Here is a 25,712-nt window from a genome sequence, read left to right on the forward strand (position 1 = left end):
TTGCTTTTGGCTGTATGCAAGCGTAGTTAAAGTGGTCTGGTGCGTGGCTTGTGGAGTAACCCGACAGACCCAATCCAATAGGCAGTGGAGGGTTACAGAATTCTGGCGGGGGTTACAGAATTCCAGGGGTTAGCTAACTGGGAAATCCATCCAAGGGGAGCATTGCATATATATTGTGTGTGTGTGTGTATGTGTGTGTACACACACACACACGCAGGCAGAGGGAGAGATACTTGGAATAAAAGGGTCTGAGGTGTATGTGCGACGTGAGAGTGAAAGTGATCTGTGCAAGCATTCTTTCCCTTGTATGGGGCAATATGACAAGGGAGAAAACCCTTCCCCTCCCACCACGGCACCGACCTCCTCGTTTTTTTCCTTGAGGAGGAAACGACTGGGCCTTTCCCCGCTGCCTCAACACGCAACCAAAAAGGGGGAAGAGAAAACGAGAAGCGAAGTTATAATGTTTAGGGCGGCAAAAAAAGCTCGAGGCGCCAAGGTGTGAGTGTGCCCGAGTGCGAGAGAGAGACGCTCCCAACAACGCACACTTAATGGAGTTTTACTCAGACCCGAGTCCCGCTGACTTCAATGGGGCCTACTCCGAAGTAAGTACGCATAGGATTGCAGGCTACGTGGGGGCAAGCCAGACGTTACTGTAAATCCGCATGTAGCAGCGATGTCCTTTTCCCCTCATTTCACTCTACAGTGGACTCGAGGGGGCCCCCAGTCCGGGTCCTTGCCGGGCGTCCGAGCTTTTAAGATCTGCGAGCGCCCTTGCCGTCCCCGCGCTTTCCCTTCCCTTCCTCCCCCCCGTGTTATTTTGCTCCCCGCCCCTGCTTCTGAGGCCCGAGGGCTCGGCCTCGACGGCAGAAGGGGTCCGGTTGTGCGGCGTGTGCGCCTGCGCGCGCGGGTCTCTCCCAGGGACGTGGCCCGGTTTCTTGAGGCTGGAGCGGCGCCGCGGGCTCGGGGGGGGGGGGGCGTGGAAGAAGGGAAGGGAGCCGGGAAGAGGAGAAAGGCGGGACGGCCGTCCGGGCGGGCAGCTCCGAGAAAAGCAGCAGCAGCCGCGGCGGCGCCGAGCCGGGCCGCCCAGGAAACTGATGTTCGCGCCTCGCCTCCGCAGCAAAGGCTTCCAAGGTGAGCAGCGCGGCGGCGGCGGCAGCACCTCCGGCGCAGGGGCGTGTGTTTTTCCTCGTTCCGCGTTGACCTCTCTGCCCGCCCACCTCTTCTTAAAAAAATGTCCATCCCATCCCCAGTCTTTGTGGCGATGGAGGCGGCGGCGGCGGCGGCGGCCGCGACCCCATCCTGTCAACCCACCTACTAAGCGCTGTGGGATATGGTGGGGGGGGGGAGACACACGGCAGCCCCCCTCCCAGCAACGTCCTCGGGAGCTGGATGGCAGGAAGGGCATCCACCCTCTCTGGTTTCGCTGCCTCTCCTTCAGGCCTATTATGGCCTGGAAAGGAGGTCTTCCTTGCAGCACCCCTCCCTCCCCCCAAAACACGTATTTCGCATTGGCTGAAAAAGAATCGCAGCATGGACACGCATCTAAGATTGTGCGTGCTTGCGTTCTGTTATTCTGGCTCCTCAGCGATTTCGTCGGGGTAGCTCTCGACTTCCTTCTCGTCCCAGCCGCGATCCACCGGATTTCCTCTCTGTGGTGGCGAAGAGACCGTGGGGAGTGCCTTCCCTGTGTGTGTGTTTGTGGTTTTTTTACCTCTTGGTGATGATCGCGTCCCTTGGTTTCTATAGTGAGCAGCAGTCATAGCTGCGGGAAAGGGCTCAAAAAGTGAAGGGTTTATTTGGGGGCTTAATCTAAATCCCGGCTAAGTTTTGGAAGTGTTTTTTTTATTATTATTATTACAAACGTTTAGCCTCTACCATGCACAGCAAAGGTGCCCCTGAGTGTGTTCAGAATGCTTTCCTCTAATCACTGAGTAGCTGCAACCAGATCCCACAGATGATGGCATTCCACAAAACAATGGCCTGCTGGGCCAGGCTCACGTTGTAGCTTAAATGCTGAGGATCTAGATTTCAAACTATGGGGTATGTGTACAGGAAGTGGGGAGAGAAGAGTCTATGGCAGGTGGAGTCTCCCTTGCCCCTTAAGAAATTAGTGGCCCTCCTTAATCCATCCTGTGTTTGTCCGGATTGCTTCCTCCAGGGTCCTATCCCACTGCTTTGCTGTCCCTACCACATCTGGGCAGGCAGAGTTGTATTTCCTTCTATTTCTCCAGGGGATAGTTCTGGAAGAGGGCTGGAGGTATCCTAGGCCGGTGCTCCGATCTGCAGATTCTTTCATGCAGCAGTCTACATATATACACAAATATACATGATTGCATGCATATGAGGATCTCAGCTTTGTCTGCAAAACAGATGATTGGGATGTGGAGGAGGGAAAAAAACTAGAAAGAGGCGGAGGGGCTCAGATGTGGAGTTCAAGAAATCTGACATGTTGTTCTAGTTCTAGAAAAGAAGCTTTACATATGGTCCCTTTGACCTTGCTTGGTTCAGCCACCCCATGATGAGGCTGATGTATTTTCCCTGTTCAAGCACTGTGCAGCCTATAACTCATTCCTCAGCTATCTCCTGCCCCACTCACACTACTACGGAAGCTATGCCAACCCATAGGTAACTGCTATATTTTATTATTGATACTGTTCATCCACATAAGTGGATTCCGTTACAGCTGCAGTGTTAGAAAAGAGAGCCTGTTGATATGCATGAAGCTTGCCTGAGGGAATAAATGACCCAAGACATCTACTTTGAGTCCAATGGCCTTTAATAGGGAGAACTTCTACTGACATAAATGTGTCGATTTCAACAGGATGGGGTGCACCCAACTCTGCATAGAATCACTCTGTAAAATTGAAATGCAAATTGCTACCTTAGAGACGATCGCTGATGGTATTTCTCTTGCTTAAACACCAACAGAGTGTTTAATTAGTTTTTAGGGCACAATCCTATGCATGTTTAGACATAAAAAGCCCTCCAATTCCCAGCATTCCCCAGCCAGCATAGCTGGCTGGGAAATGCTGGGAGTTGCAGGACTTTTTATGTCTAAACATGCATAGGATGTAGGTCTTTTTTTCTGTCTAAACATTGTAGGACCTTTTTCTGCCGAACATGCATAGGATTGTGTCCCTAATTTGTGTTTTTTTTAGGAAAGATCTTCCCCCCACTGATATTGGAAACACTGATTATCTGTTTAACTTTTATTGGCTCTTTATTTGGTAGTTCAAAATAGATCTTGCACTGATAGCAGCTCAGCTCACAGGGTAATAGCTTAAAGTTGGAAAACTGCAGGACTTCTTACACTGAAGTCTTGGTACATGGAGCTAAATATAATTTGTTACTATGAAGAACCAAAAATAAAACCTCCAAGCAGCCAAGGGATTCCACCTATATTTTTGTCTGTAACCTAAAAGGGGTAGGGTCGGGGTGTTAAACATACTACCCTCTGTTAATAACTAGGTTTAAATTTGATGTATTTTTGTTTGTTCATCCTTGTATTTGATAAAATTAATACAGTTTATATAAATAGATCTTGTCCATTATAATAGACTTGCATACCAGAACTTTATTCCATTTAGTATGCAACTTGGGCAGACCTGGCACGATTTTAAAATGGACTAGTTCTGTTTTCTGAACCAGAATGTATGTTGAGCTCACATAAGAATATTGTCATTTTAACATGGAATAGTGATTGAGCCAAAGCTCACTTCCTGTAAAAAGTGTTTTCTCAAACAAGCAAAAAATCTCCCTAAGTCAGCTGTTCTTATAGTTGGCATGTAATAAGCTATCCAAGGACAACTTTCCAGGAAGTTTAGTTTGCTTGTGAAAGGAGTTAATGTTTCCTGAAAATTCATCTCAGAAGAGCTTGTGGTACCTTCTCTAAGAGGATAAATGAGGTTAAAGCAGTTACAATATTATAAAGCAGAGGTGCAAGCTCAAATCAGTCCAAGGGTTCCTCTTACAATTTCATTAACTCAAGAGGACCACTTTGAGAAGATAGCCATAGAAAAACATTTTGGGACCATTTTAACTTGGGGTTTTAAGCCATTCTCTGTTAACTCAGGTTTCCCCCCCTTCTTCTCAAGATATGTTCTCTTTTAAACCACCTCTCTGCTAGCCCTCCCTTCTTCTTTTCTCTGCATCTCATATCACTCTCTCTCCTCTTGTAATCTGCACCCCTCTGTCTCTCTCCACCAGCGCAGGTTTCTACTTCCCAATCTGATTCCCCTTTTTCTGCCTTTAGGGTGCTACAATGGGTGTTACAAGTCCTACAACTTGTAGGACTTTTTTTCGTCTGAACACAGATAGGATTGCACCCTTCGTCTCTGTTTTTGGTTTGTTTCCCTGAGTGCATTAAGTTTTCGCTTGCCCTGCAAGTCGAACCAATGATGGGGGGTCTTAGATGCAGGTGTGCTGTGCAACATAGCTGAAAACTAGTGCCAATTCTGTGGGGAGGAGGGACAAATGCAGATGTACTGATGATGTTAATGGGCATGGGGGGGTTAGTTGTTCCCCCAAAAATGTGGGAAAGGGCTTCCAAACAATGGGTATTTGGGAATTCCCCCATGGAGAAGCAAGTAGAGTGGGAGGAGGCTGAAGTTTTAATTTTGTGCAGGCCTTTTGTGAAGAGATGATACAGAGGCAAGGCTGACCTTGAGGACAAAAATAAATCTTGCTGTAGCTAAACAATTCTTGTTTGCTAGGTTAAAAAAATATCTAGGATATCCTAATCCAACCTATATAGTCTGGAAGACCCACTAAGGGGCAAACTATTTATTTATTTAAAATATTTCTTGGTCGCCTTTCAGGGCAGAAGCCCTCCCAAGGTGGCTTACAACAATAAAATACATAAAAACAGGTAAAATATTAAAAATGTTAAAAACATTTAAAAAAAAGCTAACAATTAAAGCCAACAATAAAACCAACAATGATATTAACAGCAGCAACGGTAGCAGTCATATCAATAGAAGGCCAAGGTAAAATGATATGTTTTCAAGGCCTTCTTTAAAGCCTGCAATGATGGAGCATGGCGGACCTCCAATGGCAGCTTGTTCCAAAGGTGTGGGGCCACTGCAGAGAAGGCCCTCTCATGTGTGTTCACCCACCTGACTGCTCTCATGGGTGGGCAGATGAGAAGGGCCTCTCTTTCTGATTTTAAAGTGTGGGCAGGCTGACATGGGTATAGGCGGTCCTTCAAGTAACTTGGTCCCAAACTGTTTAAGGCTTTAAAGGTCAAAACCAGCACTTTTAATTGGGCTCGGAAACGCACCAGTTACCAGTGCAGCTGGCACCGTATAGGCGTTATATGATCGAATCGCCCCCCTCTCCCCCAATACTCGGGCAGCTGCATTCTGCACAAGCTGGAGTTTCCGAACCGTCCTCAAAGGCAGCCCTATGTATAGCACATTACAGTAGTCCATCCTGGATGTGACTAGTGCGTGGATAACTGAGGCAAGGTCTGTCCTCTCCAGATAGGGCTGCAGTTGGCATACCAGCCTAAGCTGATAAAAAGCACTGCTGGATACTGCAGCCACCTGGGCTTCCCCAGTTAGCTTAGAGTCCAGGAGGACTCCCAAACTGCGCACTTGGTCTTTCAGAGGGAATGCAACCCCATCTAAGGCCAGTTGTAAACCTCTATCCAAAGTAGTTGGTTTTCCAACCCACACTACCTCCATCTTGTCTGGATTAAGTTTCAGCTTGTTCACCCTCATCCATCCCAAAACAGCCTCCAGACACTGGTTCAAGAGTTCCACAGCCTCCCTGGGATGTGCAGATGGAAACGAGAGGTAGAGCTGAGTATCATCCGCATACTGATGACATTTCAGCCCAGACCTCTTGATGACTTCTCCCAGTGGTTTCATGTAGATGTTAAAAAGCATGGGGGACAAGATAGAACCTTGCAGCACCCCACAGGCTAATGGCTATGGGGTGGAACTGAAGGCCCCCAGCACCACCTTCTGAGACCGCTCCTCCAGAAAGGACTGGAACCACTTTAAAACTGTGCTTCCCAAGCCCAATCCTGATAAACGATCCAGAAGGATACCATCGTTGATGATATCAAAAGCCGCTGAGAGGTCCAGAAGAACCAATAGGGTAGCACTCCCCCCATCCATTCCCCTGCATAAGTCATCAACCAGGGCGACCAAGGCTGTTTCTGTCCCATAACCAGGCCAGAAACCTGATTGGAATGGATCTAAATAATTAGTTTCATCCAAAACTGCTTGGAGTTGTGAGGCCACCGCACGCTCCAGCACCTTGCCCAAGACTGGCAAATTTGACACAGGGCGGTAATTATCTGGAACCATGGGATCTAAATTTGGTTTCTTCAGCAAGGGTCTCACCACAGCTTCTTTCAAAGCTGTGGGGACCTTGCCGTCCCTCAAGGAGGCATTTACCACCTCCGAGGTCCAGATATCTAGCCCAGCTCTGGCAGAGTTCACAAGCCAGGATGGGCAAGGATCTAAAGGGCAAGTAGTAGGCGTCAGTCCTCCAAGCAGTCCACATCCTTAGGTTGCAAACTCAGGTTGCATCGTCAAACTATACATTTGAGCTCCATGAGATTTGTAATTGATCTGACTTTTTTTTCCTTTTTACGACATATATTTGGATATGGGATGCTAATTTGATTGGGGAAGTGGTGCTGGGGATGCTTAACCCTTTACCCTGTACCATTTCCCCAGTCTAAATTGCTGCCCTCAAGCTGCTATTTACTCAGTGCAGTATGGGTATGGGAATATCATGCCTGTATCCTGTATCATGCCTTTATCCTCTCCCCACTGCCTTTCATGGAATAGATAGTGGTGGGAATGCTGGGGGATTTAGATTGAGAAAATAACATGGGAGGAGAAAAGTTAAACCACTCCCATGCTGCTTCTCTGATCAAATTAGCAACTCTCTCCTGCATACCGAATGACGTTCTTAACTAAATGCAAACAGATGCAAATATCAGTAGTTCTATGATGGATTTCCTGGCATAACATGGAGTTTGTCCCTAAGGTAGCTCATTACTTGTTTTCTTGCTGCTGCAAGCTAATATGGCTTCCATTAATTGTAGGTGAAGATTGGCTTATGTTTTGTCACTATATTTAGATTTGTTCTGGTTACCGGGGTTTTGAGCCAGGCCAGAGAAGCTCCTGGAAGTGTTTGGGAGAGTGAAAGTTAGATGCATATCTTAGGGCATAACCTTATGCATGTTTAGGCAGAAATAAGTCCTGCAACTCCCAGCATCCCCCGATAGCCATGTTGACTTATTTCTGTCTAAGCATGCTTAGGATAGCACCCTTAAAGTCATGGGGTGCTCTATATTTCCCTTTGACCCAATTTCCATGCCTTCCACATACATTTGATGGATTTTTGTGTAGTTTTTATCATTTGAAAATTCATGCTTTGCTCAGAAATGAGGATCAAGAGGAACCATGTAGAGGAGCAGGGATTGCATTGGACAAATGAACAGTGGCAGTAGACTGGAGGGACGATGAGCAAGGGATTGACAGTTGGAGTTTGTACACAGGGGGCCAGTTCCATGATCACAGCAGCCCACCATGGCTTATTTAAGTTACGGTGGGTTGCAGCACATGCTGGTGGCCGTTTTGAATATTCAACCCATAGTCTGTTGTAGGATTATTTAAGGGTTGTTTACCCCTCAGACAACCCCCCTACTGCCCAGGTTTGGATGATATTGCAAACCACGACAACCCCCGCCGCGATTAAATATTAAAAATGGCTGCTGGCACATGCTGCAACCCGCTGTGGCTTATATACGGTGATTGTGCGAACCAATTCATAGTTCTGTGTTCATGTTTTAAGGTAGGAAAATTAACTTTATCCCATCTTAATTACCCTTTATTTTAGAGGTAGATGACTGATGTAGGCTGGGTTCATATGTCACTTTAAGCCATTGTGGTTTATAAGCTACTCACAGTTGCTTATAAGCTACTGTATCCCCCATGTGATCCAACAAATACGCTACTGTATGTAGCTTATTTTTCCAGCCCTCACCCCTCCTCACTCTACAGTCCTCCCACTTGGCCGTGATGGTATCCCAGCTTCGTTTGCACTGGAAACCACTCCCCGCCCTCACACCGCAGTTCCTCTATCCAAGCCGCCCAAAGGAGCAAAAACCCTGAGTGCACCAAAAACCCTTGTCTAGAAACCCTTGGAAGTTTGCAATATCAGGACAAAACTTCACACGCAGCTTCCCCTAATAGGGAGGCACCCGATCTGTCAAAACTCTGCATCGTCCTTCCCCCTATTCCTTTCATTTCCCCCACTGTCAGTAGTGTGCTTTTGACAGCTTCTTATTTTCATTTTGCACTATGTCACAGTATCAAAGTAGTGCTATTTCTCAGTTGCACACTTGTGCACTTAGGAGATAGGACAATTCACACTATATAGAGCAGCTGTCTTTTTAGTTTGTACTATGTCATAGTAGCACAGTAGCACTATGTTGCTGTTGTGCGATTGGGAGATAGGGCAGTTGGGGCGATACAAAGCAGCTGTCTTTTTACTTCACACAGTGTCATGGTAGCACTATTTTGCTGTTGTGAGATTTGGAGATAGGGCGATTGACGCTATATAGAGCACTTCTTTTGACTTCGCACTTTGTCGCGGTTCAGGGGCAGTGTAGAGCTTTTGTCATTAGCTATCTGTACTTGGCTGCTAGGCAGATCTCAGAAACAGATCTGCTGGTTGGAGCAGAGTGGCAGCAGCAGTTTTGACCACTCTTGCCAAGTGACTATAGGGGACCTCTAAACCACTCTTTAAGCCACTGTGGAGCACCAGATGACATGATAAGCCATGGTGGTTTAAATAAACCTCACTGCAGACTATGGCTTATCAGAATGGCTTATTTTGGCTTTATAAGCCACCCTGGCAGGGGGAAACCACTCTCAGACAAGACGATAAGCCATGGTGGTTTATAAGCTACTGTGAGTAGCTTATTAAACCACCATGGCTTATCGTGACATGCAAACCCTGTCATAGAGTTTCATGTCCCTTTACATTGTTTTTAGCTTCTATGTGCGGTTAACTGGATGTAAACTATGTCACTAAGGTCAGTTTTCTAAAGGTTGCTTCCCACGTCGCAGTTCTTTATTGCGTCATATAAAGGATTTAACATATATTCATAAACAGTAACGTGCATGAGGTAAGGGCATGTGGAGGCCGAACGTATCACATAGGAACAGAACCAGGGAACCCAAAGTGGCTGTTGCTCTCCATTACATCTACAGGTGGTAGCAAATCTGCAGGTGCTACTGCATTATGGATGAAGGAGCTCTAATTTAATGGGGATGATCCCCTTTAAAACAAGCTTGAAACGCACAATTGTTCTGTGTAAGAAATTTGTTGAAAGTGATGAAAGATAGGATCTGCCTTATTGTAAGATTAACATAGGGTAATCTATTAATCCAACAATTTAAGAGACGACTTTATACATGGACTTCACCAGACGGTCAACACCGAAATCAGATTGACTACATCCTTTGTAGCCAAAGGTGGCGGACGTCTATGCAGTCAGTAAAAACAAGACCTGGAGCTGATTGTAGTTCAGATCACGAACTTCTTATTGCACCATTTAGAATCAGGCTAAAGAGAATAGGGAAGACCCACAGATCAGTGAGATATGAGCTCACTAATATTCCTAATGAATATGCAGTGGAGGCGAAGAATAGATTTAAGGGACTAGATTTAGTAGATAGGGTCCCGGAAGAACTATGGACAGAAGTTCGCAACATTGTTCAGGAGGCGGCAACAAAAAACGTCCCAAAGAAGAAGAAAACCAAGAAGGCAAGGTGGCTGTCTGCTGAGACACTGGAAGCAGCCCAAGAAAGAAGGAAAGCAAAAGGCAACAGTGATCGGGGGAGATATGCCCAATTAAATGCAAAATTCCAGAGGTTAGTCAGAAGAGATAAGGAATTATTTTTAAACAAGCAATGCGCGGAAGCGGAAGAAGATAATAGAATAGGAAGGACAAGAGTCCTCTTCCAGAAAATTAGAAACATCGGAGGTAAATTCCAGGCAAAAATGGGTATGATCAAAAACAAAGATGGCAGGACCTAACAGAAGCAGAAGAGATCAAGAAAAGGTGGCAAGAATATACAGAAGATCTGTATAGGAAGGATAATAATATCGGGGATAGATTTGACGGTGTGGTCAGTGAGCTAGAGCCAGACATCTTGAAGAGTGAGGTTGAATGGGCCTTAAGAAGCATTGCTAATAACAAGGCAGCAGGAGATGATGGTATCCCAGCTGAACTGTTTAAAATCTTGCAAGATGATGCTGTCAAGGTGATGCATGCCATATGCCAGCAAATTTGGAAAACACAAGAATGGCCAACAGATTGGAAAAGATCAACTTATATCCCCATACCAAAAAAGGGAAGCACCAAAGAATGTTCAAACTATCGAATGGTGGCACTTATTTCACATGCCAGTAAGGTAATGCTCAAGATCTTGCAAGGTAGACTCCAGCAATTCATGGAACAAGAATTGCCAGATGTACAAGCTGGGTTTAGAAAAGGCAGAGGAACTAGAGACCAAATTGCCAATATCCGCTGGATAATGGAGAAAGCCAGGGAGTTTCAGAAAAACATCTATTTCTGTTTTATTGACTATTCTAAAGCCTTTGACTGTGTGGATCATAACAAATTGTGGCAAGTTCTTGGTGGGATGGGGATACCAAGTCATCTTGTCTGCCTCCTGCCCTGAGGAATCTGTATAACGACCAACTCGTTTAAACTCCTGTACTGCTGCTAGGTTTTATTGTGGTTGTATAGTTATATTGTGGTTTTAATGTTCTATATATTTTAAATTGTTTTATTGTGTGTTGTTTGGTTTTAGTTTTTGTGAACCGCCCAGAGAGCTTCGGCTATTGGGCGGTATAGAAATGAAATAAATAAAATAATAAATAAGTAGCAACGGTAAGAACAGACCACGGTTCAATGGACTGGTTTAAGATTGGGAAAGGAGTACGGCAGGGCTGTATACTCTCACCCTACCTATTCAACCTGTACGCAGAACACATCATGCGACATTCTTGGCTTGATGAAGCCAAGGCTGGAGTTAAAATCGCTGGAAGAAACATTAACAATCTCAGATATGCAGATGATACCACTTTGATGGCTGAAAACGAGGAGGAGCTGAGGAACCTCATGATGAAGGTGAAAGAAGAAAGTACAAAAGCTGGGTTGCAGTTAAACCTCAAAAAAACCAAGATGATGGCAACCAGCTTGATTGATAACTGGCAAATAGAGGAGAAAACGTGGAGGCAGTGACAGACTTTGTCTTTCTAGGCGCAAAGATTACTGCAGACTCTGACTGCAGCCAGGAAATCAGAAGACGTTTACTTCTTGGGAGGAGAGCAATGACAAATCTTGATAAAATAGTTACGAGCAGAGACATCACACTGATGACAAAGGTCCACATAGTTCAAGCAATGGTATTCCCCATAGTAACCCATGGCTGCGAGAGCTGGACCATAAGGGAGGCTGAGCGAAGGAAGATAGATGCTTTTGAACTGTGGTGCTGGAGGAAAATTCTGAGAGCGCCTTGGACTGCAAGAAGATCAAACCAGTCCATACTCCAGGAAATAAAGCCAGACTGCTCACTTGAGGGAATGATATTAAAGGCAAAACTGAAGTACTTTGGGCACATCATGAGAAGACAGGATACCCTGGAGAAGATGCTGATGCTAGGGAAAGTGGAAGGCAAAAGGAAGAGGGGCCGACCAAGGGCAAGGTGGGTGGATGATATTCTGGAGGTGACAGACTCGACCTTGAGGGAGCTGGGGGTGGCGACAGCTGACAGGAAGCTCTGGCGTGGGCTGGTCCATGAAGTTAGTTACGAAGAGTCGGAAGCGACTGACTGAATAAACAACAACAACAATCTATTAATCCTGTAGACCAGGATTGGGGAACATGTAGCCCTCCGGATGTTATTGCCTGCAACTTACATCATATGTAGCCAGCATAGCAAATGCTAAGGGATCATAGGAGTTGCAGTCCAACAACATCAGGAGGGCCACACTTTCCCCATCCTTGCTTTAGGATGGTGCTTCCATTCTAGTATCCTGACCTTAAACTAACTAGTATAGAAGTCGTTCAGTTGGTATCAATCAAATTTCTGTGTAAATATGCATAGGACTGCATGACATAAGCCATGTCCTACAGGGTTATTGCAAGCTGTTCTCCTATTAAATTAGAAACATTTTTAAATATTAGCTTTCTATTTTCATTAGGAAAACATATTTAAGATGAAGCATAAATGCATGTTATTAGAATGATGGGATATTCAGACCTTGTAGGTTGCATGGAAATTCTTCTGGTGTGAGCCAGTGAGACAGCTCGGCTTCCAGCTTGCACAAGCCCCATGATGTAGTGGAGAGGCAGGCAGAAACATACAGCCACAACTCTGATCATCCCCTCAGGCAGGAGGTTGAATGTGGTGGCAGCCCGCAGAGCAGCAGTCTGCTAACTTGCATTCCTAACTCACATTCCTGTTGCAGAAGTCAGCTAGCTCCATGGTGCTATGCGGAGACTGGGACTTCCCAGCAGAAGGATTCAAGTCCCTCTGGAGAAATAGTGCTCCTACACAGATACTAATCAGAAAGTTCAAACACTACGGTTGTAGCAATGTTTGTTGGAAGAAAGCAAGCTTTCTACAAAGGAGAGGGCCACATGCACAAGTAAGAGAGAAAACTACATAAGAAAGCTTGCAGGAACCAACACCAGTGTATCTTTGGGCTCTGTTGGAACAGAAGTGAGCTCCATGGTATCATTCAGCAAGCACAAGTCAAGGATAGGATTTTGCTGTTAGTCTTGTGTTTTGGTTCTTGTTCTGTTTTCTGCTTGGCTGCTTTCTTACCTAGATGGCTATAGTTATTAAAGTTATCTGATTGCTATAGTTATTAAAACACTTTCGCTCTATCTCTTTTTTTTGTTGGATTTTATTCTGCTTACCCTGATAGCTTGGGAAAGGAATGTTAAGTGAGACACATCCGTAGATAATTGGAAATACAATATGCCAAATTACATTGAAGACCTAACAGTCTTATTGAAGTCCTAACAGTTAATTTTTTGTTGCATCATGTCACATTCAGCAAATGTTTTTACCAAGACTTAGGCTTTTATAGTTCTGTAGAACTTAAATGGCCTTCAAATTACGGAATATTGATATTTGTATAAATAAATATAAATATATTAATATAGTACTGTTGATGGTAGTGAAGAACTGAATGGGGAAGGGAGTAACTATAGAGCTTCGGCTATTGAGCGGTATAGAAATAAATAAATAAATAACTGATAGCTTCCATGCCTTAAACACATTACGAGGATGTTTAGGATAACCTACATTCCTGTAACATTTTAATATCTGTGTAAGATTCTCCAAACATTTTTAGCCTTTCAAAAAAATTGCATCTCTTTAATCTTAAGCCCTTCGTAAACAAAAGCTCTCAATTATCTTTGTTTCATGGCAAATACTATAATATTGTCAAATCGAAAAACCTCATATCTGTGCCCAGTCTTCAGCTTTATCCATCTTTTCTCCTCACAAAATAGTAACCCTCTTACAAACACCAAATGTCATGACAAATGGCATTGGTGTCCTCTCAGACTGACAACACTATTTCCTGGAATGTTATGTTTAAAAAAAAACTGGCCATAGTTAAATTGCAGTAAAGTAACTGTGTGTGGCTGAGTACATATTTTATCCATTTCCAATTCAGCTATGGATCCTCAATTTCGTGTTATGATTTTTCTAGTGTGGTTGTGTCTGGTGTGGCTGTGGCTAAGATTTCCCACTGCCTAACTCATTTACTATTATTGATCGTATTTATTATTTATGTATTGTAGTTCTATACCGCCTTTCTGAAACCAACCAAGTTTACAAAACATTCAGAAAATAAAAACCATAATCAAATAAAAGCATTAAAAACAACATTAAAATTATAATAATTTTTAAAGCCAAGTAACAAAGATGTGCCTTGACCCCCTTCCTGAATGCAGGGTGAGTGGTGACCAGTTGCAACTCCAGAGGGAGTGCATTCCAGAGTTTGGGGGCAATACAGGGGAAAGCCCTTTCCCGTGTGCCTGGCAAACAGGCCTCTGCAGGTGAGAGTGTATTCAAAAGGACCTCCTGCTGATCTTAGTAACCAAGCAGATTCATATTGAGATCGGTGGTCCCTCAGATAGTCAGCTCCTAAGCCATTTAGAGCTTTAAAGGTTAAAACCAGCACCTTGAATTGAGCCCAGAAAACAATCGGCAACCAGTGTAAATCTTTTGGTATTGGGTTGATCATGATGCTGTGTACTTGAGAAGTGTTACCTCACATGAGCAGTTGCTTTAGGTTAGTTTCAATGGGGTGCTGCCTGCAGGCCATGTCTGTGAATATCGCAGGCTGCGGGGTGGGCTGTCACATCTAGAGCTAGTGCTGTTCTTTAATTCAGCACACAAAGAAGTGAGAGCAGAAGCTCCACCCACAGTTGCCACTCCCAACTCTACAGAAGCTGCCAAGGTTCAAAACAGTAACTAAGCCACAGTAACGCCCCCCCCATGGTACATACCATTTCTCCCCCCTTAGCTATCATAGCCTTCCAACCAATGAGGAGGTACCCTTTCACAGCAGGGGCTCTGCACTTGACTAATAGGTGTAGCTTGCTGCGATGACTTCCTTTCAGTAACTGCCATAGGTAAGGAAGGAGTATTGCTCCTATCACTTATTGGTTCTGGTGCTTCAGTTGGCGGTGAGAGAAATACGTCAGTTCCAGAAAGATCTTCAGCAGCTACCTCTGCTGATAACAGCCCACACTGGCCAGAAAGCCCTCTCACCCAGTCAACATGGCGATGCCACACTGACCTATCTGCACACTGGACCTTGTATGACACAGTTCCAGTGACCTCAGTTTTAGAGGAAGGAACCCACCTCGGTCCACCATCATTGTTCCTAGCAAACACCTGATCTTGTGGCGGAAATGAATGGAGAGTAGGAGCTGAGCATCCAGAGCTTGCTCCCACTTGCTTTGTAAGTCTTCAGCTAAATCTGAGTGGAGATGGTCAAGGCAAGTTTTTAAACAAGGCAAGTAACTCTGCTGTTGTTTCACAAGGAGTAATATGTTGAGCAACGAGAAACCTGGCAAGGCATGTTGGCCAGTCTCCTCCCGCAATGCACTTCAGGGCATCTTCTGTTGTCTGCACCATCCGTACAGCTTAGCCATTTGCTCCGGGATGACGAAGTGCAATGGTGACCGCCTGAATAAGGTTCTTGTCTGCAAATGTTTTAAATTCAGCAGATGTAAAACCAGCCTCGTTGTCTGAGACTATAGTACCAGGCAGCCATGGGTTGCAAATAAGTGGTGTAGTGCTGTGATTGTTGCAGCGGCTGTTCGTGATGGTACTAAGACTAATTCAAGCTACTTTGAGTAAGAATCTACCACAACCAAGAATTTTTTTCCTTGAAATGGTCGTGCAAAATCAATATGGATTCTTGACCGAGGCTTCTTAGTCAAGATAGGTGCCCTTGATGGATTGTGCCTAGTGTCTTGACAAGTACTGCACTCATGTACAGTTTTTTCAATATCTGAATCAATACCAGGCCACCAGATATAACTCCTGGCCAGTGTTTTCATGCAAACAATCCCTGGAATCCCTGCATGCAACGTGGTCAAGATGGTTTGATGACCCTTATCTGGAATAACAACATGGTTTCCTCATAGCAGACATCCCGTATGGGCAGACATCTCATGCTGATGGCATTTGAATGGCTTAAATTCCTCTGGCAGTTTCTCAACCCAGTTTAAAACATGAGCCAGTACAGGATCTCGAGCAGTCAGCCTAACAATTTGATCAGCCTGAAGAGGTGGGCCAGGAAGGGCTTCGAGCATCAAGACTTCCAGTGGAAGAGGTACAACAAAATCTGGAATTTGAAGTGGTACCCAACTCAATCTGTCAGCACTAGCTATTGCCTTCCCTGGCTTGTAGACGAGTATATAATTATAAGCATTGAGCAGAATGCTCCAATGCTGCATGCAGGGTGATAGTATGCAGGGAGTAGGCTAACCAGGAGAGAAGATTCCTAGAAGAGGCTTGTGGTCCATGCATATTTCAAAAGCAGGACCACAGAGAGAGTTGTGGAACTTTTTTGACTCCTACAATAACAGCCAAGGCTTCTCTGTCAATTTGTGCGAAGTTCCTGTCAGTAGATGACATAGTCCTTGAATAATAAGTAGTTGGTGCATCTGTACTATCTGGAAATTTGTGGCTTAGCACAGCACCACTCCCATAAGAAGACGCATCAGTAGTAAGGATTAGTGTGGGGGGGGTTTCATCATAATGTACAAGCACAGAATTTGAACTCAACAAGTGTTTGACATTCTGGAAAGCATTCTCATGCTGGCTGGTCCATTTCCATGGAACTCCTTTCCCAGCAAGTGATGTAGAGGCTCAGCAATGGTAGCCTTTTGTGGAAGAAACACATGGTAGAAATTGAGAAGTCCCAAGAAGGCCTGAAGTTCCTGCTTTGTTTTTGGAGCAGGTGCATTGTGAGTTGCACATATTTTTTCATCAGTGGAGTGAATGCCAGAAGCATCACTATGATAGCCCAAAAATGTTACGTTGGAGGTTCCAATTTCATATTTCTCCTTTTTTACATGAATGCTGGATGTGTCAAAATGATATAGGACTTCTTGAAGTCGTTCAGCAAGCTCTTCCTCTGTTGATCCCATGAGCAGGATTTTCTCTGACTTCGAGGACTCCAACCCCAAGTCTATTTTTTTTTCCTTTTCCTTTTTGGGACTTCAACCCAAGTCTTCCCTTTTGGGACTTCAACCCAAGTCTTTCAGAGAGTGACACAATTATTCACTTTTCTTTACCTGGTTGTATTTGTGATCTGTCTTACCCTTATCTTGGACCTGTCCATTATCAAAGTCTTCCCGACCCTCCACCGAAAACAAGATCCCTCAGGTGAACTCATCTAGTGGCGCCTGGGCGTAGATTCCAGGTGGAGGAGAGGAGAAACAGCGAGCTAGACAGGTCCTGCCGCGGTTGCAAAATTGTTGTGTAAGCAGAACACGCTCCTTGTTCATTGTCTAGCTGGACAATGGATCACACTAGACACGGGTAAGACTCTTAGATCTAAAAGTGCTTTATTGCATGGCCAGCAAAGCACTCTGTCAGCAAAGGGGCAGAGAGCTCCGAACATTCAGTGGGGCAAGCTTTTATACAGCGAAATACGTCATATATAGGGAAGAACTCTAGCTATGCTCTAGTAGCTGCATTACTTAGAGACATTCACACAGTCTGTTATCTAGAAAGGGGCTGAACGTTCCTTCCCTGGACAGGGTGGATGCTTGCCAGCTACTGATACTCAGTTACTGCACGAAGTACAATGGTATCAGCCTGCAGCTTGGGGAGGAACCCATCCTCCCTAACAATTCTCAGAGAAGCTGCTGACAGGCTGTAATTTGCTTCTCACAGACTGTGCTACCGAAACAAGGTGGGCTAGCGTACAAACATGGAGCAACTCTGGTTCACAATTAACACAAGCACAAGCATCTGTTGGGCATCTTATGCAGATGTCAACGGCACTCTTATAACTGTGTTGCTATTCTGAGGTACACACAACACATTAGGGGTGAGTTAAAGGATTATTTGTACAGTCCAACACCTGGAATTCCAGAAAGTAGGGTTTCCATGAATTGCTGGAACAGTCCAGTGGCCACAGAAATTGTGAATTGCAGACGCTTTACTTGGAATGCCCCTCAATGAGTGATTATTGTTTGGGCATCTGCTGTAGCATCATTGACAACCAACTGTTGATATGTTTGGGCCAGATCAAGTTTGCAAAGACCTTCCCTCCGCCAAGAACTAGATATGGATCCTGCTTAAGTGCCTTATTCACATTGCACTTGTAATCTGCACACAGTCTCACCTTCCCATTAGGCTTTAATACCGGCACAATGGGCATAGCCCACTGGGTATGTGTAACTGGTTCTAGCACACCTTGCTTCATGAAATGCTCAAGCTTTTCTTCAATGTTTTTCTGCAATGCAAAAGGCATATTTCTGGCTTTCATGGAAATTGGTGCAATAGATGGATCCAGATGGAGTGACACTCACTTCCCTTTGTATTCTCCCAGTTCTTCAGAAAATACCCTTGGAAATTTATTAACACTTGCTGCAAACCGACCTGTAGTAAGGGTGTGAATTCCTTGAATACTAATCCCTATTGATGAGGACCAGTTTCTCTTCAAGAGGTTTTTCCTCTGCCCCTCCACAATTATAGGTGGAAGCTTCCCTTGGAAGGAGCCATACTGTTCATATACAGTGTAGCATCGAACAGTAGTGACCTTCTTTGCATTGTAATCATGCAGCATGTATGATGGACGTGACAACTTTGGAGCAAGGGTCCCAGAAAATACGTGCTTAAAGGTGTTTCTGTTAATTATGGATACCCCAGACCCTGAATTCACTTCCATTTTGCACTTCCGGCAATTGATTAATACTGTTGCATACACCACAGAATCATGAGGTTCCTTGCCACAGACCTTCTCAATGTGATATAGCTGTTGAGCATCATCCTGTGGATAATCAACCCCATGAGACACTAGGTGGAGTAACTCTTTGTTATAGTTCATTGGCCTTATGCTGACAGATTTAGGACAGCAGACTCGCTCAAGGTGACCCTTCTTCTTGCAAAACCTGCACTCGGCATCCTTGAATCTGCACAGAGAGCATTGATGTAGTCCCTCACAGCCTGAGCAGCAATAGGTAAGCCAGGACTTATCTGCAATTGTATGGGGGGTGCATTTCTTGCGTTCTGTTGACCTTGCTGCCCAGAATTCTCCACCTGCTTGCTCCAGATGGCATTTATATCCTCTGCATCTCTCTTGAGTTCTGTGACATACAATGATGCAGTCTCACTGGCTAATGCCTTTTCTTGAGCCCTTGCAAATGTCAAGTTTGGCTCGGAGAGGAGGTATCATTGTAGTGCTTTATCATAAACCCCACAGACAGGGCGATCCCTCAACATATCCTCTAGAAAATCCCCCAAAGTTGCATTGTTGAGAAAGATGACGCAGTTCTGCAATATACACGGCAATGCCCTCTCCAGGTTGCTGCGTTCGTTTGTGAAATTTAAATCTCTGCACAATTACTGAAGGATTTGCTGAGAAATGTATCTTCAATAATCCTAAAAGTTCATCAGTGTTTTAGTTTTGGGTGAGGCAGGAGCAGTGAGGGATCTTATTATGGCAAATGTCTGTGGCCCACAAACAGTTAAGAGCACAGCTTGCTTTTGTTCATTGGCTGTCTTATTTGCTTCAAGATAAAATGAAAGCTGTTCTGCATAAGAATCCCGGGAAACAGGTTGACTAACATCAAACTCCTCAATATGTCCAAGAGCAGCCATTTTGATTTTAATTCTCTTTTTTTAACAACAACAGCAAAAACACAGGAGTTGCTCAAGTTCTTAAGTGGGTCTAGCTGACTTGTCACCACCAAAATGTTGTATAGGCAGGAGGAATGACTGCAGAATCAGCAGGCCTCAAACACAACTGTTCTTTAATTCAGCACACACAGAACTGAAGAACTTAGCAGAGGCTCCACCCACAGTTGCTACTCTCAGCTCTACAGGAGCTGCCAAGGTTCAAAACAGTAACAAAGCCACAGTACCCCACTAAGAGACATAATAGCTAGCATTGGTTTTGGTGGCTGGTCCGTAACTGTCATGGCTGTAGCGCTGTGCATGATAACATTTGGAAGTACATCAGGCAGTGTGGTGTAAGTTTCTTTGCTGGCACGTATAAAGATGCTTTTTTCATCCCTGTTTGTGGCAGTCGTGAGTACATAGCATAGTAGCAAATATGTGAGGGTTTCCTGGGTACTTTGAGAGGAATCTGAGGCATGCATCTTCTTAATAGTCTTTAAAATGTTTTTTTATATATTTTAAAATAAGTATACTGTTGCAGAACTCAGAGTCAGAGAGACCACGGAGTGAAGGAAAAAGAGTTCTTTATTTAACGCGCGGGCTGTATGGCTGGAATCACTTCCAAAGAGCCAAAAGCCCCGAGGCACATTAATACATTGTTTTTATAGACATTATGACACATATGAAACGGCTCCTCCTCTCCCTTCCATGTGGGGTTGCAGTCCTCAACATTTCTTCTCCTAGCACCATTGTTTATAATACAAGAAATGGGTTATAGGGTAGCCATGATAAGCAGAGAACATGATGTACATATCACTATGACCTTAGCCTTTGTTGACAAGATAAGAGATTCCTGCGTCTCGTCAGCCTACAGCAATATATTCAAGGGAGAAAGAGCTCAGCAAGAACATGAAGCATGAGACTGCATGAGGCTACTTAGTCTGACCCCCGATATGGCTGCTACATTCCCCCCTTAAATGCATAATTTTATTACATTTATAGCATTTCTGATAAGCAAATGCTCATAATAGTCTGCAAAGCACAATACAAAACTTTTTGTAACATACATATCACTTAACCTCCTGTTGGGCTATTAGAGCGTAGAGGGCGGCAGTTTTATTAGCCGAGACATAAAACAGATTGGTTAAACAGCGCATAAGACAAGGAATGCAAAGGCATAACAGTATCTTTATGAACAACACTGGTAGAATTAGGATGAACAATGCTTTAAGCCAGCTAAGATTTGGGAGCCAAGAGGTTAACCAATCTAGCCAATTGTTTTGTCCCATTGTTATGTCAGCCACTATATAGTGCAGATTGTTGATCTGTTCATCTACAGCATTACTATTATCAGTTAAATTAAAACAGCAAAGCTTTTGGTGCGTCTCACAACCCAGATGATGAAGAAGGAAGAGGTAATCTATACCAGCTCGATTTTCTAGAACAGCACCTCTTAGATCACACAACTTTTTATTTAATAATGACAATGCTCGTGAGGTGGCATTTATGCTTTTGGCCAAGCTGCAAGCTAACCGGTTGATCTCTAGGCCATCAGCTAAGGCTAAACCTGGAACTCCAACTAACGACACTGCTAATGCCAATTTTTCTGAGTCAGAGTATAGCTGTAGGTGGCTATTACAATTTTTAGTTAGTTGGAGTGCTCTAGGCTGCTGTCGACGGATTTTCTCTGGCCACGGGGGAAGAATTGGCACCAGGCAACAGAAGAATTAGCACCCAAGGCAACGTGGGTGGTTATCAGACAAGTTGGCTGGAATGAATGACCAGGTACGGGAACCACAGGTTTAAAACCATCTATGAGGCAGAAGTATTTGTGCATAATTAAAAGATACGTTTTGAATTTTATTACAGTGGAAGGGGGGGAAGGGATAACTTTACATTTCTCAGAAGATTTTTGACAATAATTCGTGTACAAGTGGCATTTGTTCTAGCTACGATGGGGGTGCGTAAAGTAAATTCTGTAGGGGGTAAGATTTTCGTAACTATGCCCCAGTCAGAATTTTGGGAATAAATCAAGTTTATATTAAAATTGCTTAACATAGTCTCATTTTGAATTTTTTTCAGGATCCTTACAGACAGGTATTAGGCAAGAGCTAATAAGCCTGTTTGCAGGTATATCCCTTGGTAAACAAAAATGCTTTATTTTAGTGATGTTAGCTAAGTGAAGCCAGTAATTATCAGCGAATTGCTGGGACAAACTTCCCCCTCTAGGGGCAGACCCCCCTTTTTCATACCTTATTAAGGAACTCTAATACAACACCACTAACACTACAACATGCATATTTGATCTTCTTTGGGATCTGACCGTACGCTGGGCGGCTATTAACCGGGCTAGCTGCAGTAGGGTCTAGTCCCCTTTTTCAATTTTCCCCAGTTGCAGGTCTGACCGTACGCAGGGTGGACAGTCTCCCAGTGTGCCCACAGTAAGGTCTAGCCTGAGTCTTTTTATTGCTTTTTCAGAATAATTTTTAGAGGATTTTCAGGATTCCTGTTTATAGTCCACTCCCCCCCTCTCGCTCTCTTGACTCGTGTCCAATGTATTCAGGGTTTAACTCCAGCTACTTTCATAGCTGTGGGGGTGGAAAGTATAACAGTTTTTGGCCCTCTCTATCTGGGAGTCAAAGGGTCATTTTTCCACTTTTTGACCCATACTTTATCTCTTGGTTGGAAAGGATGAACTTCTGTAATGGGAATTGGGGGCTTATTTTTTAAGACAAAGCGACACTGGGCTTGAAGAACTTTGCCCAGTGTTTGGACTTCTTGTTTAAGGCTAACGTTTGCTTGCTCTTGATGCCGCTGCAGTGTCAATCATGAAGTCAATGTCACGGCCCCTCACAGTCAATGTCACGGCCCCTCTCAAGCTGTCTTCTCTCCTGCCCGTTCTGGCTCCTTCGGTTTTCTCCTTTGTGTATTTGATTTATTTCATTTGGGCATTCACGCCACCAATGTCTATCTTGTCTACACTGGGCACACTGGTTTTTTCTTAAGAATCCTCTGCTTTTGCTGGGTCTTCTTTTATTTTTTCATCTACGTCTTCTTGGGCCTCTGGGTCGAGGGGGGTATACTGGCGATAGGCATCTAAAAGACGCTCCAAGTACGCTCTGAGGCCTCGGTGGCACCTTGCAGAACTTTAGACACCTTGGTCATATTAACTGACTTCTTCATACTTGCCTTCATGGCTTCTAACAGCAGGGTTTGATACTGGGTGAGGTGCTCTAGCCCCGCTTGTGTTTTGGGATTCCAGCGGGGGGGGGGGGGGGTTACTTACAAGGAGACTTTATTGGGTAACTTACAGCACACAGGCGTACCTAATGGATGGATCAGACAGCTTCTCTGAACCATGAGCCATTGGGCTAAATGGGTTTTATACCATACATGTTACCCATGAGGCGGCACAACATTAGCAAGCATTTTTAGCATAGGCTAGAAGTGTTTGGTTCTCAGTAGGGATGTAAGAAAGGCACTTACCTGGTCCCGCAGCTTGCCTCGCGGTGGGGGGGAGGCACTTTGGTTCTCCCCCCGAAGTTCAGGCCGGGGAGGAGGCGCCCCTCCTCGCCCGGCCGAAATTCAGGCCAGGGGGGGGAGGCGCCCCACCTCGCCCGGCCAAAATTCAGGCCAGGAAGAAGCGCCCCGTCTCCCTGACCGCAAAATAAAAAAGTGAAGGAAAAAAAACACACCCGTGATAGGCTACGTAACGATTTATGTAGCCTATCAACGGCTAGATTTCCAAAGTCAGCCGTGATAGGCTACGTAAATCGTTACGTAGCCTATCACGGGTGACTTTGAAGAAAAAAAAAGCGCGTATGCAAATGGCGGTGCCCAAGACTGTCCAAAAGACTGTCCCAAGGCAGAATAAAGCGGAAAGACCACGATGAAGATCTCTGTCAAAGTAGCCGTGTTTAGCTTTGAACTGTCCTAGAATTTCATAGAGTCTGTAGACCATCAGCTATATGATTTCTGAAGAGCGTAACCGTTAAGCTTTTGCCGTGGGATTCCCTGCAATGAAGAAATCTCACTAATTTAAGTGTCCAGTGTTAGACTGCCTGAGTGTGTGTGCTGAAAAGACCGAGAAACCAGACAGCATGTTCCTGGCCAAGCCAAAATCACGCTGCTACCATGCTCCTGGAAGCTGCAATAAACTGTGTAAGCTGGGAGACCCAACCTGATTGAAAAGAAAAGAAGATATTAGAGTAACTGTCTTAAAAAACAGTGAGATCTGTGTAGCTGGCTGGCTGACGCTGTCAGTGATGTTACAACTTTAAATTAAGACTGTTTTCCTGTTTGAGACCCCAGCAAAGAAAGCTGACCTGAGTTATTTGTTGCCCGTGCCAAAGCAAAGATTTGGCTGCCCTGTACCTCATCGGGTCCTGTTTGAAGCTTGGGATTTACAAATACAAACAAACTGGGAAGCTTGCCTTTGAAGTCCTGCAAATCACCCCACCGCCTCCCCGAAGAAAATTAATGGCTGCCTGAAAAATGCAAGTATAAGGCAATGCCCATCACCCCCCAGCGTCCTGAGCTTCGGCACTTTGCTTTCGTGTACCAAGTTGAAGGGGAAGAAAAGAAAAGAGGTGTGTGTGTGTGTGTGTGTGTGTGTGTGAGATATTGTAAATCCCTGGCTAGCTTGTCTAGTGATAGATAGCCCCGAGAGCTTTCCCCCCGCAATTGCTGGATCTGCTCCATCATGCCTTACCATGCAAGAAGTGTTTTCCATTCATTGTGTTAAATTGCAAAAAAAGTTTGTTGTGTATATTTTATGATTTCTTAGATATCATAAAATATATGTGATATTTGCAGATTAGTGTTAGTTGCAACTCCAAATGATACTGAGTGTGGTTCCCAATGGATGACAAGAGAAAAGACAAAGACAAGTAAAGAAAGACAGAGACAAGTAGAAAAGACAGAAAAATAGAGAAAGTGGCAGACAGAGAAAGGGGGGGGGAGAAAAAGAAGGCAAGAGTCAAAGAGAAAAAACATTTGTAGAGAAGAAGCATGGCCATAGTTGCCCCCAGGGTAAATTAAAAGCAGCTGATTGTGCCTAGAGCTTATTACCTGGGGATAAAGTAGCCACAATAATGTAATAGTTCTTTAAAATGAAAAAATGTAACTAGAAAGAGAAGAAGAGCCTATCCCAAATGTGCGTCATTGAGACTAGTGTAGGGCAGAAAGGTTTAAGTAAGTGAGTTTAACTTAAAAAAGACAAATGAAGAAACAAAGCTGCTGCATAGAGAAGGGAGTTTTATGTAAAAAGTTTGAAACATGATCTGCAATACAGGCAAATCAGCAAGAAAAAAAAAGCAAAAGAAAAAGAGAGAGATTTCTCTTCCCATACTAATGAATAAAAGTGTTATCAAGCACTTTGCCTGGGAAGTGAAGTTTGTTTATAGAAAGCTGTGCCTAAGAACTAGGGATGGCGGAGACTTTCTCCACGAATCTCGGGGAGGCCGAATGCCAACGCATTCGGCCCCCCGAAATTGTTGGTGAAATTCTCCGCCCCCCCGCCGCCGCCCCCCCCCCCCCCCGGGATGGGACTTACCTTCCTCGAATGTCCCCCTCGGCGGCGGGTCCCGGCGGGAGTTCGGCGGCGGTTCATCGGGAGTGGGGGCAGCGGCCAGTCTTCCAACTGGCTGCTGCCGTCGCCATTACAAAATAAAGTAAAAACACCCAAAAACACCCATGATAGGCTACGTAACGATTTACGTAGCCTATCACGGCTAGATTTCCAAAGTCAGCCTTGATAGGCTACGTAAATCGTTACGTAGCCTATCACGGGTGACTTTGAAAAAGAAAAAAAAAGCACGTACGCAAATGGTGGCGCCCATGGGCACCACCATTTGCGTTCCTTATTTGGACCCAGTAGTCTACATAAAGATTTACGTAGACTATGGCGAAAATAAGGGCAACGCGCCGTAGTCTACATAAATCTTTACGTAGACTACCAGGACCAAATAAGGAATGCAAATGGTGGCGCCCATGGGCGCCGCTATTTGCATACGCGCTTTTTTTTTTTTTTCCCCAAAGTCACCTGTGATAGGCTACGTAATGATTTTGGAAATCTAGCCGTGATAGGCTACGTAAATTGTTATGTAGCCTATCACGGGTGTTTGTGTTTTTTTTTTACTTTATTTCGTAATGGCGACGGTGGCAGCCGGTCGGAAGACCGGCCGCCGCCCCCAACGAACCGCCGACGAACTCCCGCCGGGACCTGCCGCCGAGAGGGACATTCGAGGAAGGTAAGTCCCATCCGGGGGGGGGGCGGAGAATTTC

General features: G+C 44.7%; 1 protein-coding gene across 4 annotated transcripts in view; it reads left to right on the forward strand.

Moving 5' to 3' along the window:
- The first annotated feature begins 268 nt into the window (after window positions 1–268).
- EVI5 (ecotropic viral integration site 5) overlaps window positions 269–25,712 on the forward strand; it is a 98,437-nt gene continuing 72,993 nt past the window's right edge. For 2 of the 4 annotated variants that reach the window (XM_084851899.1, XM_084851902.1), the window contains exon 1: window positions 269–602. In XM_084851899.1, coding sequence (XP_084708025.1) covers window positions 549–602 — 54 coding nt within the window. In that variant the 5' untranslated portion in view covers window positions 269–548. Of the gene's footprint in view, window positions 603–991; window positions 1,132–25,712 lie in introns of those variants that run through there. The other 2 variants (XM_084851901.1, XM_084851903.1) reach the window with 1 other exon arrangement.

This window comes from Heloderma suspectum, chromosome 4, assembly GCF_057233095.1.
Source record: "Heloderma suspectum isolate Gila_16-S chromosome 4, 16-S_ref, whole genome shotgun sequence".
Lineage (NCBI taxonomy): Eukaryota > Metazoa > Chordata > Lepidosauria > Squamata > Helodermatidae > Heloderma > Heloderma suspectum.